This window comes from Heterodontus francisci, chromosome 2, assembly GCF_036365525.1.
Source record: "Heterodontus francisci isolate sHetFra1 chromosome 2, sHetFra1.hap1, whole genome shotgun sequence".
NCBI classification, from domain to species: Eukaryota; Metazoa; Chordata; class Chondrichthyes; order Heterodontiformes; family Heterodontidae; genus Heterodontus; species Heterodontus francisci.
In genome coordinates, this window is record NC_090372.1 from 140,326,357 (window position 1) to 140,344,898 (window position 18,542).

An 18,542-nucleotide genomic window follows, 5' to 3' on the forward strand; every position below is an offset into this window, starting at 1 on the left:
CAACCTTTGTCATAGTCATAGAGTCATGTATGCCACAGAAAGAGGCCATTCAGCCCATTGAATCTATGCTGGCTCTCCATAGAGCAAGCCAGTCAGTCCCCATTCCCCCATTCTACCCCATCGCCCTGCAAGTTTATTTCCTTCAAATGACAATCCAATTTCCTTTTGAAATCATTGACTGTCTGCTTCCACCACCCTCATAGGCAGCGAGTTCCAGGTCATAATCACTTGCTGCGTAAAAAATTCTTCCTCACATCCCCCTGCATCTCTTGCTTAAAACCTTAAATCTGTGTCTCCTGGTCCTTGTACCATCAGCTAATGGGAACAGCTTTTCTTTGTCTACCCTATCCAAACCTGTCATAATCTTAAACACGTCTATTAAATCTTCCTTCAATCTCCTTTGCTGCAGGGGGAACAACTCCAGATTCTCCAACCTAACCTTGTAGCTAAAATCCCCCATCCCTGGAACCATTCTGGTAAATCTCCTCCGCAGCCTCTCAAGGACCCTCACACCCTTCCTATAGTGTGTGAACAGAACTGGATACAATACTCTTGTTGTGGCCTAACCAGAGCTTTATGAATATTCAGCATAACTTCCTTGCTTTAGTGCTCAATACTTCTATTTATGAAGCCCAAGATCCCATCTGCTTTGCTGACCACTCTCTCAATATGTCCTGCCACCTTCAAAGATCTATGCAGATGCACCCCCAGGTCCCTCTGACCCTGCATATTCTTTAGATATTTGCCAATAATTGCCTCTCCCTATCCCTTCTGCCAAAATGCATCACATTGCACTTTTGTGTATTAAATTCCATTTGCCACTTGTCTGCCCATCTGCTAGCCTAACTATATCCTGTTGCAGTCGATTTCTATCATCCTCAATGTTTGCCACTCCTCCAAGTTTGGTATCACTGGCAAATTTTGAAATGTTACTCTCTACTCCAAAATCCAAGACATTTATGTACCAAAAGAAGTAGTGGTCCCAGCACTGACCTTTGGGGAACACCATCGTCTACCATCCACCAGTCTGAAAAATAACCATTTACCACCACTTGTTGTTTTCTTTCCTTAAGCCAATGTTTTAACCAAGCTGACACTGACCTTCCTATTTCATGAGCCTCAATTTTGCTAACCAGCCTTGTATGTGGCACTTTGTCAAACCCTTTCTTAAAATCTAAATATACATCATCATTCCCTTCATCTACCTTCTTTGCTACTTGGTCAAAAAGTGTAATTAGATTAATCAAACACGATCTGCCTTTCGTAAATCTGTGCTGGCTCTCCTTAATTAGCTCAAACCTCTCCAAGTGCCTGTTAATTGTTTTCCATGATTATTATTTCTAAAATTTTACCCACCACGGATGTTAAGCTGACTGGCCTGCAGTTACGAGGATTGTTCTTGCACTCTTTCTTGAATAAGGGTATCATATTTGCCACTCTCCAATCCTCTTGCACCTCCCCCCTCTATAGGGAAAGATTATGGTAAGCCCTTCCACTATCTCCACCCTGATTTCCTTCAGCAACCATGGATGCAAGGTACCCGGACCAGACAACATATTCACTCTATGCATAACCGGCAATTCGAGTACATTCTGCCTCTCAATGTTCACCCCATCCTTTACCTCTACCATCTCTGCGTCTACTGACGTTTTGTCAGAATCCTCTTCTTTAGTAAGCACCAACACAAAGTATTCATTAAGTATTTTAGCCTTGCCCCTCTAAGCATATATCACCCTTTCTGTCCCTAATAGGCCCCTCCTTGCCTCTTACTACCTGTCTGCTATTTACATGCCAGTAGATGATTTTTGGGTTCCCTTTTATGTTAACTGCCATTCTATTCTCATTTTCTCTTTTTGTGAGTCTTATTTTCTTCTTCACCTCCCCTCTCAACTTATTGTATTTGACTTGATCATCACATAAAGAATTCACCTGATATGCATCATACACCCTCTTTTTTTATTTCATAATTTTCTCTATCTTCCTTGCCATCTAAGGAGACCTGCCGTTGATTCCCCTTTGCTGGAATGTACCTAGCCTGTACCTGAAGCATCTCCTCCTTTAAGATCACTCACTGTTCCGTTACGGATTTTCCTGTTGGTCTTTGGTTCCATTTTACCCTGGCTAGATCCCTTCTCAGGCCATTGAAATTAGCCCTTTTCCAATTTAGACATTCTACTTTGGATTGTTCCTTGCTCTTCTCCATTTCTAGTCTAAACTTTATGATACGATGGTCACTCTTGCCCAAGTATTCCCCCACAGACACTTAGTCTACCTGTCCCAACTCATTCCTCAGCACCAGATCTAGCAATGCCTCCATCCTAGTTGGACCGAGAACATACTGGTCAAGGAAGTTCTCCCAAGCACATTTCAGGAATTCCTCCCCCTCCTTGCCCTTTACTCTAATACTATCCCAATAGATATTTGGATAATTAAAGTCCCCCAATGTCGCAACTTGATAGTTCTTTCTCCCTGGACTGAGACAAGTGAACTGAGTCCACAAATGGAAACTGTGTGCATTCTGTAGTAGGAAACAGAAACTCCACACCTGTGTGAATTCCTTAGGATTTATTTTGGAGTCTCTTAAACATATTGATGAGTTTCTGGACAGTGCAGACATTCAGTTGACCCCCAAAAATTGTTTAGTGAGAGGCATTTATACATTTATTTTAAACAGGCTAATGTTTCAACTAAGGTAATATCCTACAATGCAAATTTAGGGCCAAAGTCATTCGCATTGCTAGCCCATCTATTCTAATACCACATATTTGAAATAGAATTAATAATTCCCATTCTCAGATTGGACATATGGCACAACAACCAATGCCTGTGATTTATTTGTTTAAAATTATATGCAGATATATAAAATTGAACTTCACCATCTCACCATTGTGTTTCAGAATCACAGCCATGTAATCCGGTGAGTAGGTGCTGATATACAGGAGGATGCTGGGAGTGTTGGTGGTGCTGAAACTGAAAACCAGGTCCTCTTTGGTCAAAGTAAGGTTGGAGTTTGCTGGATGTGGTGAATTCTTGAATTCCTTGGGAGCGTCCACAGAAGACTGGAAGTTATAGCGTATCCAGGTCCCAGCCTCAAAAAACCCACCGACATCTGCAGAAGTGATTGATGTTAGCAAGAATTTCATGAAAGTTGTTCACTCTTAGCTGAAACTAAGATCATCTACATTCTATTAAAGAAACAGATACCAAATGGTTAGCAGTTATTTAGACAAATACTGTGATTAATGGTGCATACACTTTACAGTTCTGCTATCAATGGCAACCCCCACTTCAGTAACTAAGTAACATAAAAGAGGATAAACTCAGATAGTAGGTTTAGGTTTATGCTCATCCTTACTGCTCAGTCCCTTAGGTGTGAAAGCAATGCAAGAAGAAGTGTCCTTTTTGTTGAAGGGGAGTGACCAAGCAAAGGCCGCAAAGCCAATGGGGACTATGCATACATCAGATATACAGATTACAGATGGCCTCTTCGATCATATGAAAACAGGCAGACTGGGTTCATAGTCCTCTGGAATTCCAGATGGCAGACTAATTGAGTTACAAGACTACTGTGGAGCTTGGACAAATAGTCACTCTGCCACTTTGGAGGGCAGTCGTCCAGATTAGATGTACAACTTGTGGACTACCATGAAGATCATACATATTTGTCTCACAGCTACAATAAAAAGGACTCAAATATGTGGCCACTAGTTAAATACAGCCTGCTGGACTAAAGTAAAGATCAGCTACAGCATCCTGCTAGCCTGTCATTTTGTTTCATCTGCCAATAAAAGGCACCACCACTGGAGCAGATTTTCTGTTATTGCACTTGGATATAAAAGATTGTTGGAGCTGTAGGCTGACAAGTCCCCGGGTTCTGATGGGCTTCTTCTTAGGGTCTTAAAAGAAGTAGCTAGTGAGATAGTTGGTTTTAATTTTTCAAAATTTCCTAGATTCAGAAAAGGTTCCATTAGATTGGAAAAAAGCAAATGTAACTCCTTTATTCAAAAATGGAGGGAGACAGAAAGCAGGAAGCTACAGGCCAGTTAGCTTAACATCTATCATAGGAAAATGTTAGAAGGTATTATTAAAGACATTGGGCTGAATTTTACATGTCCGCCGCCAAGATTGGCGCCGGACATAAACTATGGCGGTCCACCTATGCAGACCATTCGTTGCTCATTTAAATGTCCGGGGTAGACATTTTTAAATGGCTTCCAGCCCTTACATTTAGCTTACATATTTCAAGAAGCAGGCATTTTACATTTAATTTTAAACATCAAAGAAATATTTCTATCCCTTCTCCCACCCCCCAATATCCATTCAGTTCATTTCTTGTCCTCCTCCCCCCCCCCCCCCCCGATATACTTACCTTGTGTACCTGACCGTCTCCTCCTCAAAGTTCATAAACTTTTACCTTCAACCACTTCCCACCATCCCCTCCCACACTGAAATACTTACTTGCTACCCCCTCCCCACCAGTGTCCCGCATCAGATCTCTGAACGGAGATTCGAATGGAGATCCAAAGGTGTGGGAGTGCCAGCTTCCCCCACCAGTATGGTGCCGGAACAGGTGGTGGGAGCGGGTAAGTATTTAATTCATTAATTTGCATTTTTTGACTATGTGAATGCTGCACCTATTACCGAGTGGTGGAGGGGCCACCACGAGGCCTCACCGCCACTGGCAATATCGGGTTGGGCCTTCCTGGCATTGAGGCCCACGGTGAGCCTCTCCCAGAGACATTTTTCGGCTCCCCCGACCCTCCACAACCCCCAATATGTCTGGGGTTGGGGTGGGGGGGAGGTGCTGTAAAATCCAGCCCATTATAGCAGGGCACTTAGAAAAATTCAAGGTAATCAGACAGAATCAACATGGTTTTGTGAAAGGGAAATCATGTTGAACCAATTTATTGGAGTTCTTTGAAGAAGTAACATGTGCTGTGGATAAAGGGGAACTGGTGGACGTACTGTATTAGATTTCCAGAAGGCATTTGAAAAGGTGCCACATCAAAGGTTATTATGGAAAATAAAAGCTCATAGTGTAGGGGTAACAAATTGGCATGGACAGAAGAATGGATAGCTAACAGGAAATAGAGAGTAGGCATAAATGGGTCATTTTCTGGTTGGCAAGATGTAACGAGTGGTATGCCATAGGGATCAGTCTGCAGCCTCAACTTTTCACAAATTATAAATAAATGACTTTGATGAAGGGATGTATGGTTGCTAAATTTGCTGATGACACAAAGAAAGGTAGGAAAGTAAGTTGTCAAGAGGAAATAAGGAGACTACAAGGGGATATAGATAGGTTAAGTGCATGGGCAAAGATCTGGCAAATGGAGTATAATGTGAGAAAATGTGAAATTGCCCATTTTGGCAGGAAGAATAAAAAAGAAGCATATTATCTAAATGGTGAGAGATTGCAGAGCTCTGAGATGCAGAGGGACCTGCAGAGCGACCTAGTGCACTAATCGCAAAAGGTTAGCATGCAGGCTCAGCAAGTAGTTAGGAAAGCTAATAGAATGTTATTGTTTATTGTGAGGGGAATTGAATAGAAAAGTAGGGAGATTATGCTCAAGTTATACAAGGCATTGGCGAGGCCACATCTGGAGTACTGTGTACAGTAATGGTCTCCTTATTTAAGGAAGGATGTAAATGCATTGGAAGCAGTACAGAGAAGGTTTACTAGCTAATACCTGAAATGGGCGGGTTGTCTTATGAAGAAAGGTTGGACAGGCTAGGCTTATATCCGCTGGAGTTTTTAAGGGTAAGAGGCGACTTGATTGAAACATATAAGATCCTGAGGGGTCTTCACAGGGTGGATGTGGAAATTATGTTTCCTCTTGTGGGAGAATCTAGAACTAGGGGTCACTGTTTAAAAATAAGGGGTCACCCATTTAAGACAGAGATGAGGAGAAATTTCTTCTCTCAGAGGGTTGTGAGTATTGGAACTCTCTTCCTCAAAAGGCAGTGGAAGAAGAGTATGTTTAAGGCAGAGGTAGATAGGTTCTTGATAAGCAAGAGGGTGAAAGATGTTTGAGGGTAGGCGGGAATGTGGAGTTGATGTTAAAATCAGATCAGCCATGATCTTATTGAATGGCGAAGCAGGCTCGAGGTGCCGAGTGGCCTACTCCTGCTCCTAATTCGTATGTTTGTATGTATGTACAGCTTGGCTGAAGCATGTGGAGAAAATCAGCAGGATGGATTGCACATGCATAACAGAGCAATCTGATATTGCTCTCAATACTGTCCCCTTCCATCCTTTACACTCCAGTGCAATACGAAGAAAACCTGCCCATGTATTGATCACATAGAACACACATCTGTCACAAACTTCTAAGTTGCAGCCGATTTGAACTGTTCAAACAGAAGGTTCACTTCTATTAAACTGAGTGTTTACACTCAAATGCAGTGCAACTAGGGTCGATTGGATGTGCAAATTCAACCAGTTTGTTTATGGTCATAAATTTCTCTTGACCCTTATAAAAATCATAATGATGATAATACGCCTAAACGATATAAACATCCCAACTCCACTCATAAATTTTGAACTGATAATCAGATGCAACACTATCATTGATTTGCGAAAATCTTTGATTTTATAGGGCAGAATGTTATGCGGACTTCAGGCAGAGGAATGGAGGCAGGGGCTGGGGGCATTAAATCGGGATGGGAGATGTCCCATCCCGATTTTATGGACAGCGGCAAACATGCAGAGCGGAGAGCAGACATCGACAAGATGGGAAGGCAATTAAGGTAGTTAAGAGGCCTACTGACAGCGATTTTATTCTTCGTTTTAAATGTTATTGATGGCGCTTGGGACTCACGGGGCTTCAGAGCCTTAGCTGGTTAAGGGAGGCGACATGGAGATGGGAGCTCATTGATGGCTACAAAAGGAGGCCATTGGGAGAGACAGCATTGACTGCCAGGCAGGGGGGTGATGGGAGTGCATCGGGCATCGTCTGAGGATTGGGGCCAAAGGTGCCAGCACTGCGGGGGTGCCATACCAGAGGGGACAACGGGCAGGTGTCACTTCATCAGTGGTGACAAGTGGGGAATGCGGGGCCATTGGCACTGAAGGCCTTGAACTCAAGGAGAGGCCACCTATCATGGGCCTCATTCATCCAGGTTTTGGGAACGCCATTGAGGAGGAGGTGCAGCAGAGCAGGAGTGAGATCCAGGCACCTGCAGCACCACCGCAGCAACCTGTATGCCTACAGGAGGGTCAGCAGCGGCCTACAAATAGTGGAGATGGGCACAGAGGGGGAAGTCAGAAGCTTTATCAGTGCAGAAGAAGCTACCCTCCAGAAAGGGTCTATCGATCAAGGCTCCACTATCTGCAGATGTCTGAGAGGCAATTCCAACAAAGACTCTGCCCCTCCAGGAAGGCTGCCACTGACCTATGCAGGATGAACTGAGCCAGTGGCACTGATGGTCACCGTGGCACTGAACTTCTACATCTCTTCAACATTCCAGGGGTACATTGGAGACATGTGTGGGATCTCACAGTCAGCGGCCCATTGGTGCATCAAAGAGGTCACCAATGTCCTTTTCAGGGTGACCGGCAATTATGTGTGCTTCCTAACTCTCAAGCTGAGAGGTCCACCAGGTTCGGGGTCATCACTGGATTCGCCAGGTGCAGGGTGTCATCGACTGCACGCACGTGGCCATCAAGGCTCCTGCACACCAGGCAGTGGTCTTCATCAACAGGAAGGGCTTCCACTTCCCTAATGTACAACTTGTCTGCGAGCACCATAAATGAATCTGGCAGCTCTGTGTTCGTTTCCTGGGAAATTGCCACAATGCATTGAGGCATTGATTTGGGGCCGTCCCAGGTGTCTGAGCTTTTCCGACCTCTTGTGCGCCTTCAGGGATGGATCCTTGGAGACAAGGGCTACCCACTGAGGACATGGCTACGGACATCTGTGAGGAATCCAAGGACAGAGGAAGAGGAGAGGTACAACACATGCCATGGGATAAAGTGAGTGAGTATTGAGCACACTATTGGTCTACTCAAGATGAGATTCATATGCCTGGATGATTACAATGGAGCCCTTCAGTATGACCTGGCGAGGGTCTCACATATCATGGTGGCCTCTGTGCACTGCACAACCTGGTGCTAAAGAGGGGGGAGGCGTTAGACAATGAGGAATGCAAGGAGAGTGCTGCCTCCCTGGACGATGAGGAAATAGAGAAGGAAGCTGGGCAAGCATTGCCAGATGCAGGACCCCAGGGACAACAGGAGAGATGCCATGAGATACATGCAAGGGAGGCTCGCGATGCCCTTGTACATTCACATTTCATTTGATCCTTACTGCCAGTTGTAGGTTGACCAATAAAGACTTAGCTTTATGCAGCCCTGTTGTCACCTTCCTTCCTTCAGAAGGCATTTGTTCAGCGCCTAGATATGCAGAGCTGTGCTAGCAAGACTCCAGACGACCCCTCGTATCATGATCCCTCGCCTCGAGCCCCTTGATAGAGGCAGGATTGAAATAAAATGCCAAAAACAATAAAAAAAGGAAGGAAAATTTGTGCCATAGAAATTATCTTTATTATCCCTGACAACAAATGCAACCTTTTCTATTTACATTATACATTCACCCATGAATCCCCTATGCTCTTCTTTATTCTTTTGCCTGTACTCTAAAGAGGTGCTCCCTCTGCACTGTCAGCTGAAGTGGAGGCAGGCTGCTGCCCCTTGGCTAGGGATGACCTTGGCAGTCATCCTCTGCATGCCTTAGGCCTGGAGGGCCCCAGTATGTTGAGGGCCTTCTGCATGGAAGCAGTACCATCCTCTGTTGTCAGAAATGAAGGAGGATCTAGCATCACTGGCAGTGAAGCAGAGCAACAGCTGCCCGCACCAGGAGTACCCTTCTGCCTCCTTGCTGATCTGAGAGGGTAGAGGACTTGGTGGTGACTCAAGGTCACCCTTTCTCCCCTTAAGTTCATGGGCTCATGGTCAAGATGAGGATATGCAGGTCTGCCTGAATATCCTACTGACACTGGGTGCTCTGCTGGATGCGGCTATCCAGGAGAGCCGCCAATCTCTCAATGGAGGACACCACATGTGCACCAGTCAGAGACAGTGCAGCAATCAGGATCTGGATGGACTGTTCCATCTTCCGCACTTGGGCACACAGAGCCTCTGGCATCTCTGCCAGATGTCGCCTGATCTCTCATTGCAGCTGCTGCATTTTCCATGTTGCTGGCATAAGCCTGAAGCTCAGCATGAGTCAGGCCCACCACTTTCCTTTGACTGTCAAGAGGCCTGGGCTGTCACAGCCTTCGTCAGCTGCTCAGGTGTGTCTGTGCTGTGTGCACCAGATGTGCGCCTGAATTTAATCCACCAACCTGTGAGTATCTGCGCTGATGGAGGGTGCGGGGGTATGAGGTGACGATGCAGCCTCTGAGGCTCTGTCTTTCCCCCTCAGAGGCAGCAGGCTCTCCCACAGTCTCAGAGGCTCTTTGTGGATGTTCTACATGACCTACATGAGAGAACAGAGGACACAGTGAAGGTTCAAGGACCTCCCCTCCCAACATAGTGAACACCCCTATGTTGGAGACCCCTGTAAGCGCTGGATATCTCATGAGTAGCATGGCACCATTGCTGCTGATGCATCCTTGTGCCCCATGGCGAACTTACTCAACTCACTGTCTTGGGAAGGAGTCCCTGTCTCTCCATCCACAAAGCACTGCCCAACTCGTGGCCATGTCAGCTCCATGGTCTCCTACACCATTTGCCTCAGGTCATGGAGATTTGGCAGTCCACTGCAGGTCTAGGCCCACTCTCTGAGAACAAAGAACAGTACAGCACAGGAACAGGCCATTCGGCCATCCAAGCCTGCGCCGATCTTGATGCCTGCCGAAACTAACACCTTCTGCACTTCCGGAGCCCATATCCCTCTATTCCCTTCCTATTCATATATTTGTCAAGATGTCTCTTAAACGTCGCTATCGTATCTGCTTTCACCACCTCCCCTGGCAGCAAGTTCCAGGCACTCACCACCCTCTGTGTAAAAAACATGCCTCGCACATCCCCTCTCAACTTTGCCCCTCACACCTTAAACCTATGTCCCCTAGTAACTGACTCTTCCACCCTGGGAAAAAGCTTCTGACTATCCACTCTGTCCATGCCACTCATAACTTTGTAAACCTCTATCATGTCGCCCCTCCACCTCCGTCGTTCCAGTGAAAACAATCCGAGTTTTTCCAACCTCTCCTCATAGCTAATGCCCTCCAGACCAGGCAACATCCTGGTAAACCTCCTCTGTACCCTCTCCAAAGCCTCGACGTCCTTCTGGTAGTGTGGCGACCAGAATTGCACGCAATATTCTAAGTGTGGCCTAACTAAGGTTCTGTACAGCTGCAGCATGACTTGCCAATTTTTATACTCTATGCCCTGACCGATGAAGGCAAGCATGCCGTATGCCTTCTTGACTACCTTATCCACCTGCGTTGCCACTTTCAGTGACCTGTGGACCTGTACACCCAGATCTCTCTGCCAGTCAATACTCCTAAGGGTTCTGCCATTTACTGTATACCTCCCACCTGCATTAGACCTTCCAAAATGCATTACCTCACATTTGTTCGGATTAAACTTCATCTGCCATTTCTCCGCCCAAGTCTCCAACCGATCTATATCCTGCTGTATCCTCTGACAATCCTTATCATTATCCGCAACTCCACCAACCTTTGTGTCGTCCGCAAACTTACTAATCAGACCAGCTACATTTTCCTGCAAATTATTTATATATACTACGAACAGCAAAGGTCCCAGCACTGATCCCTGCGGAACACCACTAGTCACATCCCTCCATTTAGAAAAACACCCATCCACTGTTACCCTCTGTCTTCTGTGACTGAGCCAGTTCTGTATCCATCTTGCCAGCTCACCTCTGATCCCGTGTGACTTCACCTTTTGTACCAGTCTGCCATGCGGGACCTTGTCAAAGGCTTTACTAAAGTCCATATAGACAACATCCACCGCCCTTCCCTCATCAATCATCTTTGTCACTTCCTCAGATTGTGTGCTATCTTCTCCTGCAGATGCAATGATAAATATTGCTGGTCTTCCAGCAGAGACAAGCCCAAGACATATGCTGGTGGTAGTCCAGTAGGTAATGATGGGGGCACAGATGCCTCCTGCATGCGGCCCCTTTCCAGGGACATCAGAGGGTCTCCAATGAGAAAAGGCCACCTTTCAGTGTCATTTCACTATGACTCAGGCACCTTGTCTGTATGCCCTGACCCTTTGCCCATGACTGGGTGGGCACTCCCTCTCCACCCAACGCACCTTCCTGCTCTGACAAATTCAAGGCCCAAGAGCTGAAGGCTTTATGAGATACTCCCTTTCACTGCCTGAATGAGGTAATTGAGCTGCTTGTGACACTTAATTCAGGTCCTTGGTGTGACTCCTCTGCAATCTGCAGCCAAACTTGCTTGTTCAGGCTCCCAGCTCTCCTCCTCCCAAACCTAGGGAAGAGTATCTCCCAGCTTTCCCTGGTAGCCTGTAAGAGAACCTGGAGGGAGGCATCACTCAAGTATTGGGCCGACATCATTGTGCAGCCTTTCTCGCCTTAAGAAATCCTTATACCTGGCAATGAAATATTGAATGCAGGGCTGGCAGCCCTTTAAATATGGTGCCAGTACCTGCCACAGCATCAGCTGATGTCGGTGTCTCTGCCTCCGCCCCCGTCACTGTCCACTGTATTGGACGGCGCTGCATCTCATTCACCTTAATTGGCCGGCTGTCGCTTGATTGCGTGCGGCTGGCTGCTCATGGCCCCGATGGGAGTCGCACCTGCTTCCGGTCCCGACGTTGGGACCTGCGCCTTCTGAGTAAAATCGCCCTGTCTATCTGAATACTGCGCATTTTGCATCCTTCTATTTTTATTGCTTTCTTCCTAACTTGAGAGCATTGAGGTCAATTACAACACCGCTGCCTCTGTCATAACTGAGATCCATTAATTTATCATATCCTTAAGTAGTTTATTGTTTTCTTGTGATTTATATATGGAAATCTAATTCAGCAACCGTTAGCTGTGTTCTGTGTTTTACTTTTATCTATCCAAGTATAGTACTTTTGCCTGTAATGTAAAAATATTAGAAAATATGTATTATTTCTTATGAACTCCAATATGGTGTTATTCAATTACCCAATTGAATAGGTCCCAATAGATCTTGGATCAATTCATGGTGGGATCCTTTACAGGATCCAAGGTTTGAAAATGGAGATGTGTGTACTGGGCTTTGTTCCAACTTATTATCATTTTGTTTGATTCTGACCATACATAGGATAATGACCTCTTTTGCTTTATTTATGATCAATTTATATGATTTATGGGTACTTGTATGCTTAACTAAAACTAAATTGAAATCTCATTGTAGCTGTACTTCATTATACATCATCCAGTAACATAACAGTTTCACCTTTGGTGACAACTGCTAATTCAGTCAAAATGGCTTGTGTGCTGGATCGCCAAGACAACAGTGGGTACAGATAAATGTCAAGGCACTGCTAATGTGCTCATCAATTTTTCTAAAAGTATTTGGCATATGTGACATTGACTATATTTCCCCATCCAATAGAGTTGTTGGTCAATGAGCTTTGTATATACTTTAGTACACAGATGTGGGAAAAATACAATATGGAGAAAGACTGGCAGATTATGGCGGAAAGTTCTTTGTGGTCAGGTGCTTTATAATGAGTATCCTTTATCACCCAACATATTTGCATATTGTCAGCCGAACGTCTGCTGATCAGTGATTCAAGAATTTATTAAAGTTCCAATTATTTCACAATGAATAATTTTCTGTTGCGAAGGAAATGGTGTAATAAGTCATTCCATGTTGCCAAGCAAATGAGGTCACAATATTTCCAGCTTTGCTTTCTTAGAGATCTTCTCACTTATCTCCCTTTCTCTCTTCTCTCTGATCCTCATGCTAGGGCATAATTCCTTGGGACTTGTCACTCTCCTGTATCTCGTCCAAAAGACAATTTGTGTGAGCCCTTATAGTAACAGTTGGCTAACTATGTGACCACAGCAGAGCCTCAGCTAGCATCTAGACACCCATGCACTTCCACCAAGGGTCCGTCACTGGATTGTGATCAGGAGCAGGAATCTTGGCTGTTATTTTCCAACTAACTTGAGAGCATTGAAGCCAATTCTAGCAACTCTAGGCTGAATTTTATCAGCCTTCGCGGGATGGGCTGGGAGGCAGGGGTGTCCATAAAATGGTGAGGGAATGTGGAGGGTAGAGTTCCCATCATCCTCCTGCTACCATGCCATTATACATGTATTATTAATTAGAAACTATGTACTATTGTGTTCAGACATATGGCCTTAACAATTGCAGTTAGTATCTGGACACTAATTAGAGTTTAACACAGTATGCTTCAAAAAATTTTCTTTTTCACTGTCATTTTCATGATTCCTTTTATTCCAATGAGAAAAGCTACAGCTGATTTGACAGAACTTAGAGCAGCTGTGGAAAAAACAGAGGATCATGTGCTTCCTTCAGCTGAGTCAGGAGACATTCCACAGCCATGGTTCTCTCTTTCTCCACTATTGTTCACATGCAATCTTATCAGTAAGCAATTAAAGGATGAGGATCCTAATCACTGCTTCCTCAAAGAAACATACAACCCTGTTCCTACTTTCCTACTCCTACCCAACCCAACTGCCCACTCCATCCATATACTTTATGGCATCCTCTAATCAACTCATTTAAAAGTAAATGCTAAATTTTGAGGATGATTCTAAAACAGTGCAAATACAAAGCCTTCTGAGGGATTTTTTAAAATACAAAATACTTTTGCCTCATGTGATTTATGTTCCAAGATTATTACTGGTTCTGGTGTTTTTTTTCCCCCCAAAGGCAACAACAGCAGCAAATCATTTTTATAGCATATTTTAAAAACATCTGAGGTAAGCTGGTATCCATTAGGGAAATTTTTAAAAGCTTGCCTTTTTGAGACCAGCTGTCTCAGGGCCACCAATGTTGCAGTGGGAACCTCAAACAAGATTTACGCCCTTAATTTCCCTGTCAAATGGTCTTATACCTGTTTCAGGTTTGGGCACTGTTGCTAATATTTTGGTCTTTACCAATATGGTGGATTGTGCAATTCTGGTTCAAAATCAACGTGCACATCCTGCTTGCCATATTGGAGGCTTAGAAGCTGCGAGTGCTTGAAAAACAGGCATGTGCAGTCAAATTTCTAGGCCTGTGACCTTCAACGAACAGAACCCAAGTCCTATTACACACAATTCCTTCTTAGCAGCAAAAGAATACATATTGTATAATGATCTTATTATAAGTGATGCCATAGGAAATCTGTTTATTTTCAAAATATGTAAAGAAGGCAAAGCAGCTTTGCTTTTCATTAACACTATTGAACATCATCCCTACAAGTGAAATCTTGAACTGACTGTCAAACACTATTTCAATCACAATGATGCACAAAACCATTCAATAAGCAGTGCAGGGGAGCAAGCCAGAAAGAGCACCAGGCACACCTAAAATGAGGTGCCAACCTGACAAAGCTACAACACAGGACCACATGCATGCTAAACAGCAGAAGCAGCATGCGTAGACAGCGCTAAGTGATCCCATAACTAACAGATCAGATCTAATCTCTGCAGTCCTGCCACATCCAGTCATGAATGGTGATGGATAATTTAATAATTAACTGAAGGAGGAGGCTTCACAACATCTTCATCCTCAATGAGTGTGATGGAATATTCTCCACTTAACTGGATGAGTGCAGCTCCTGTAAGGTTTAGAGCATTTTCATGGTTTACTTTTATGAATAACTTTATAATAACATCTACCTGAAACTTAAAGTGGCGATCCAGATGGGACAATTGACCAAGTGAAAACTGGACTCTCGTTTTGAATCAGGATGAGACTCTTGGCTGCCCACATGGCGAGTGGGTTGTTTCCATTGAACTAGCTGATAGCGGAAACCTCTATAACTGTTTACGGGGAGTGGGTGGCCATTGGATAGCTCCGATAGGTGTCTTAATTTTCTTCTGGTAGGGCGAAACATTATTAACAATATTTCAGGATACTGTTAACACATTGTGAAACACAGAAGAGATACAGATCCTCTTATCTGAGTGTTTAAGTCATGTTGTATGTGGGGAACTAAAAAAGACTATTGAACACTAGAAACAAAAAATTGGGAAGCTGCAGGACAGACAGGCTACCTCGCCTGCTGTCTTACAACAACAGAACCTGACAGCTCTTGAAGCTAGTCATGCAATACATCGATAACATCAATTGAAACAGGAATAAGTATTGATCTGAATCAAGTTTCAATTATTAAGGTTAACTAACCTGTTAAATTGGGAAGAATGGAATTTCATTAGTGGCCACAATGAAATTCCAAGTTACTATGTTCAGCTATGAAAGAATCTTTAATTCCGGATAATAAGGCTCACTCATATCAAATATTTATTGGTGTGAATTGGAATTTGAGAAAAAGGGGGTGTTTGAAAATAATTGGAGTTTAATCTAAAATGCTGTTTTCCCTGATGGAGATGTTTTCCTTTGAAGTTGCTAATGTTACTTATGATTTTTGTTGTTTTCAATCCCTATGGATACAAAAATAAAATTGGAAACAGCTGTCTAAAATGGAGTTTGGTTTGGAGATTAGTTCTTTTTTGATTGGGAAAGTAAAAAAAAAAAAGTTACATAAAGTGAGAATATTTTACCCCCCACCCTTGAAAATGAGCAGAGTAGTTAATCCTTTGTGCTGAAAGTTGTTTTTTTCCATTGAATTCACCACACAAATTTTGTGTTGCTGAGTGTAAATTTATATGTTGGACATTATACTAAATTTTAAGTTTCTAAATTGCAGATATGTTTGAACAAATTAACCCATTGGGCTCTTGGGCAGTGCCAAATGGATTCTTTGAGTTTTTTTTTAAAACAGGTGATGATGATTTCCAGGACCACATAAATACTGGTGCCACAGCAAGAGATCTAGCTGTTTTTATTTAAAGAATTTAAAAACTTATCTGCAGACATCAAATGTCACAGCATGGTGATGATTAGGACTAAATACTTTGCCTTTCAAAGACTTGGCCTTAACCCATTCAGGCTATTTGTTATCTTCCAAGGTAGAGTTTTTTCGAAGGGGAGATAGTGAAGCCACCTCGAAATGTTAACACATCAATCCAGGGCATAGAAACTAATATGTCATCTAAGATAAAGAACCAACAAACAAAACATGGTAATGCCTGGAATCAAGTAAGAATGCCTGATTTCTGTTTTAAAAAGAATAATTGTCAGAACATTGTATTGGACTGTAAAGTTTCTCCAGGGCTCGTGAATGAGATAGAATGGTAACTAATGGGATGTGTAAAACTGGGTGAGAGTAAGTGATTGAGGCTAAGAGATAGAGACAGGAAAAATCACACTACCTAATAGGAACTGGAAGAGTTAAGGGAGTGTGGTTAGGAATTGTATTTGATAGCTTTCTGTTGGAGATATTTGTATTCTTGCCTATGAGTTGTTTAAAAAGAAAATCACATTTGATAGACAGGCCACTACTCAAGTTATCAGTACCATGCAGGGGGAGATAAGCAAAGATCTCAGACAGAACACCCACGCCCCCCCTCCCCCCATCCCTTGATCTTTTGATAAGATCAATGGAGAGTCAAGAATGTGTGACATGATATTGGAACACCAGTGTAAGTATGCAAATGTGATGTGTTACCTGTGAAGTAACTAACTTGCAAAATGCATGATGAAATGCACTGAAGAACGGGTCTCAGTCATGCTCAGCTACTTGACACAGCACAACAGGAAATGGTTAATGTGGCCAGTGGAGTGAGAAAACATTTTAAATTATCAAGGCATTGACATATATCCCATAGATAAACTGACTTTAAAATCAGGATAGAATGGAACCTGTCAGAGGGAGTAACATTTTTGGGCACTTAACATAAAGAGGGGTATGGAATCTGGATTAAGACAATTGAGGCCTTACTAGTATTTAGTAAGAACTATCCACAAGATGGATACAGGTAAAGATACAGAGCTGAGTATCTTTTTAGTCCATATATTATCTGTTACTTGAAACAAAATATTTTCAACATGCCAATAATTTAGAATGAACAGCGCTTTGGCAAAATAAGAAAGAATGGGGAACTTTATTGTGTGAGATGATCTGTAGGTGGGGAGTGCCAGTCACTCAAGTACAAGCGAAAGCTATGTGCAGATCACCCCACTCAGTGGGCTTACATATAACAAAGGTGTTTTATGGTGGTAAGATCAACACCTCATCCATATTCAGCTGGCCCTCGGTCCGCCCTAGGTCATGCAGTCGATCATATCCAGTGGACTCAGCTCCTCCAACAAATAGAAAGAGCTTGGTCTTTTACTAAGACACAACTGCACAAGAAGGCACTTGTCCATGCAATTGAAGGACCAAAAATGTTTCCACAAAATTCAGGGTCATGATATAATTGTGAGAAGCCCCAGGTCACAACTTCACCCAGGTAACAATGGCCCAGGAGTAAATATGGGTAGACTCGGTCACATCTCCTCATTCACCTCTCCACTCAAATGCATTCAGAAAACAGTACAGACCCTAGCCACCGGATTGGAAAATACCACCAAATATTTAGATAAATTGCCAAAGATTATGCAGATGTTCATGACCACCTGGAGTACTGGTGGTCAGGTGGATCAGGTTTTTAGGCCAGCCAATATGTAGCCAAGGGAGACACCCCCTATGAAGAGGTCAGGCCACCCAATCATGGTCTGAAGAAGGGTTCAGACATGATGAGAATGGGCATCCAGTGATTACTATTATGCTGCCTGGGTGACAACAGCAAGTTATGCTGCTACACACTGGATCATCTATGACAATTATTCATACCCAATACCCCGAATGCCACCTTGCAGCAGGCAAGGGTTGCTTTGCTATTAGTGGCATCACTGAGGCCCAGGCTTTGGTGTACCCCATTGCTCTCTATTCTCCGGGGATGTGAAATTGTGGTTAATGAGCCTTTATCTATGACCAACAAGGGATAGATGGAGTATTCCATTCCTAAAGACAGCCACCCCTGTCTCCAAGAGGTTATTGAGTCCCTTAGCGAGCAAGGTGTCTTGCGCCCAGGAACCTTTATGAAAATTGGCAGAGTCTCGTCATTAAAACCACAAAGCTGCAGAAATAGAGCTATCTCAGGAAAAAGGGGAACTTTAGGATCTGGCAAGGGTTAAAAACAGGAACCATCTGTGAGGGTCTATGTGCTAAGCCATCATGAGACTAGGAGTAAACAATGATGTAGTCTTAACCCAATCATGTTGGCTGAATTATATCATGGTCTAATATAGTAAGACAGAGACCCCCAAAGAGAGATAAAAAGAGGAGATTTTGGGACCTCAGTGGCACACTTAGAGAGGTGTTAACAGAACATCATTCGCACACTTAGAAAGGGGTCAACAGAACATTGTTGGCTTGCTTAGAAGGAGAAGATAGATTATGGTCAACAGAACACAGCAAGAGAAGAAGGAGAGAAGTCTATGCCCCAGTG

At 43.6% G+C, this 18,542-nt stretch overlaps 1 protein-coding gene across 1 annotated transcript in view; it reads right to left on the reverse strand.

Annotated features, from left to right (window-relative positions):
• LOC137347208 (contactin-associated protein-like 2) overlaps positions 1-18,542 on the reverse strand; it is a 1,554,138-nt gene that overhangs the window by 222,417 nt on the left and 1,313,179 nt on the right. The window contains exon 18 of the mRNA XM_068011439.1: positions 2,885-3,109. Coding sequence (XP_067867540.1) covers positions 2,885-3,109 — 225 coding nt within the window. The remainder of the gene's footprint in view (positions 1-2,884; positions 3,110-18,542) is intronic.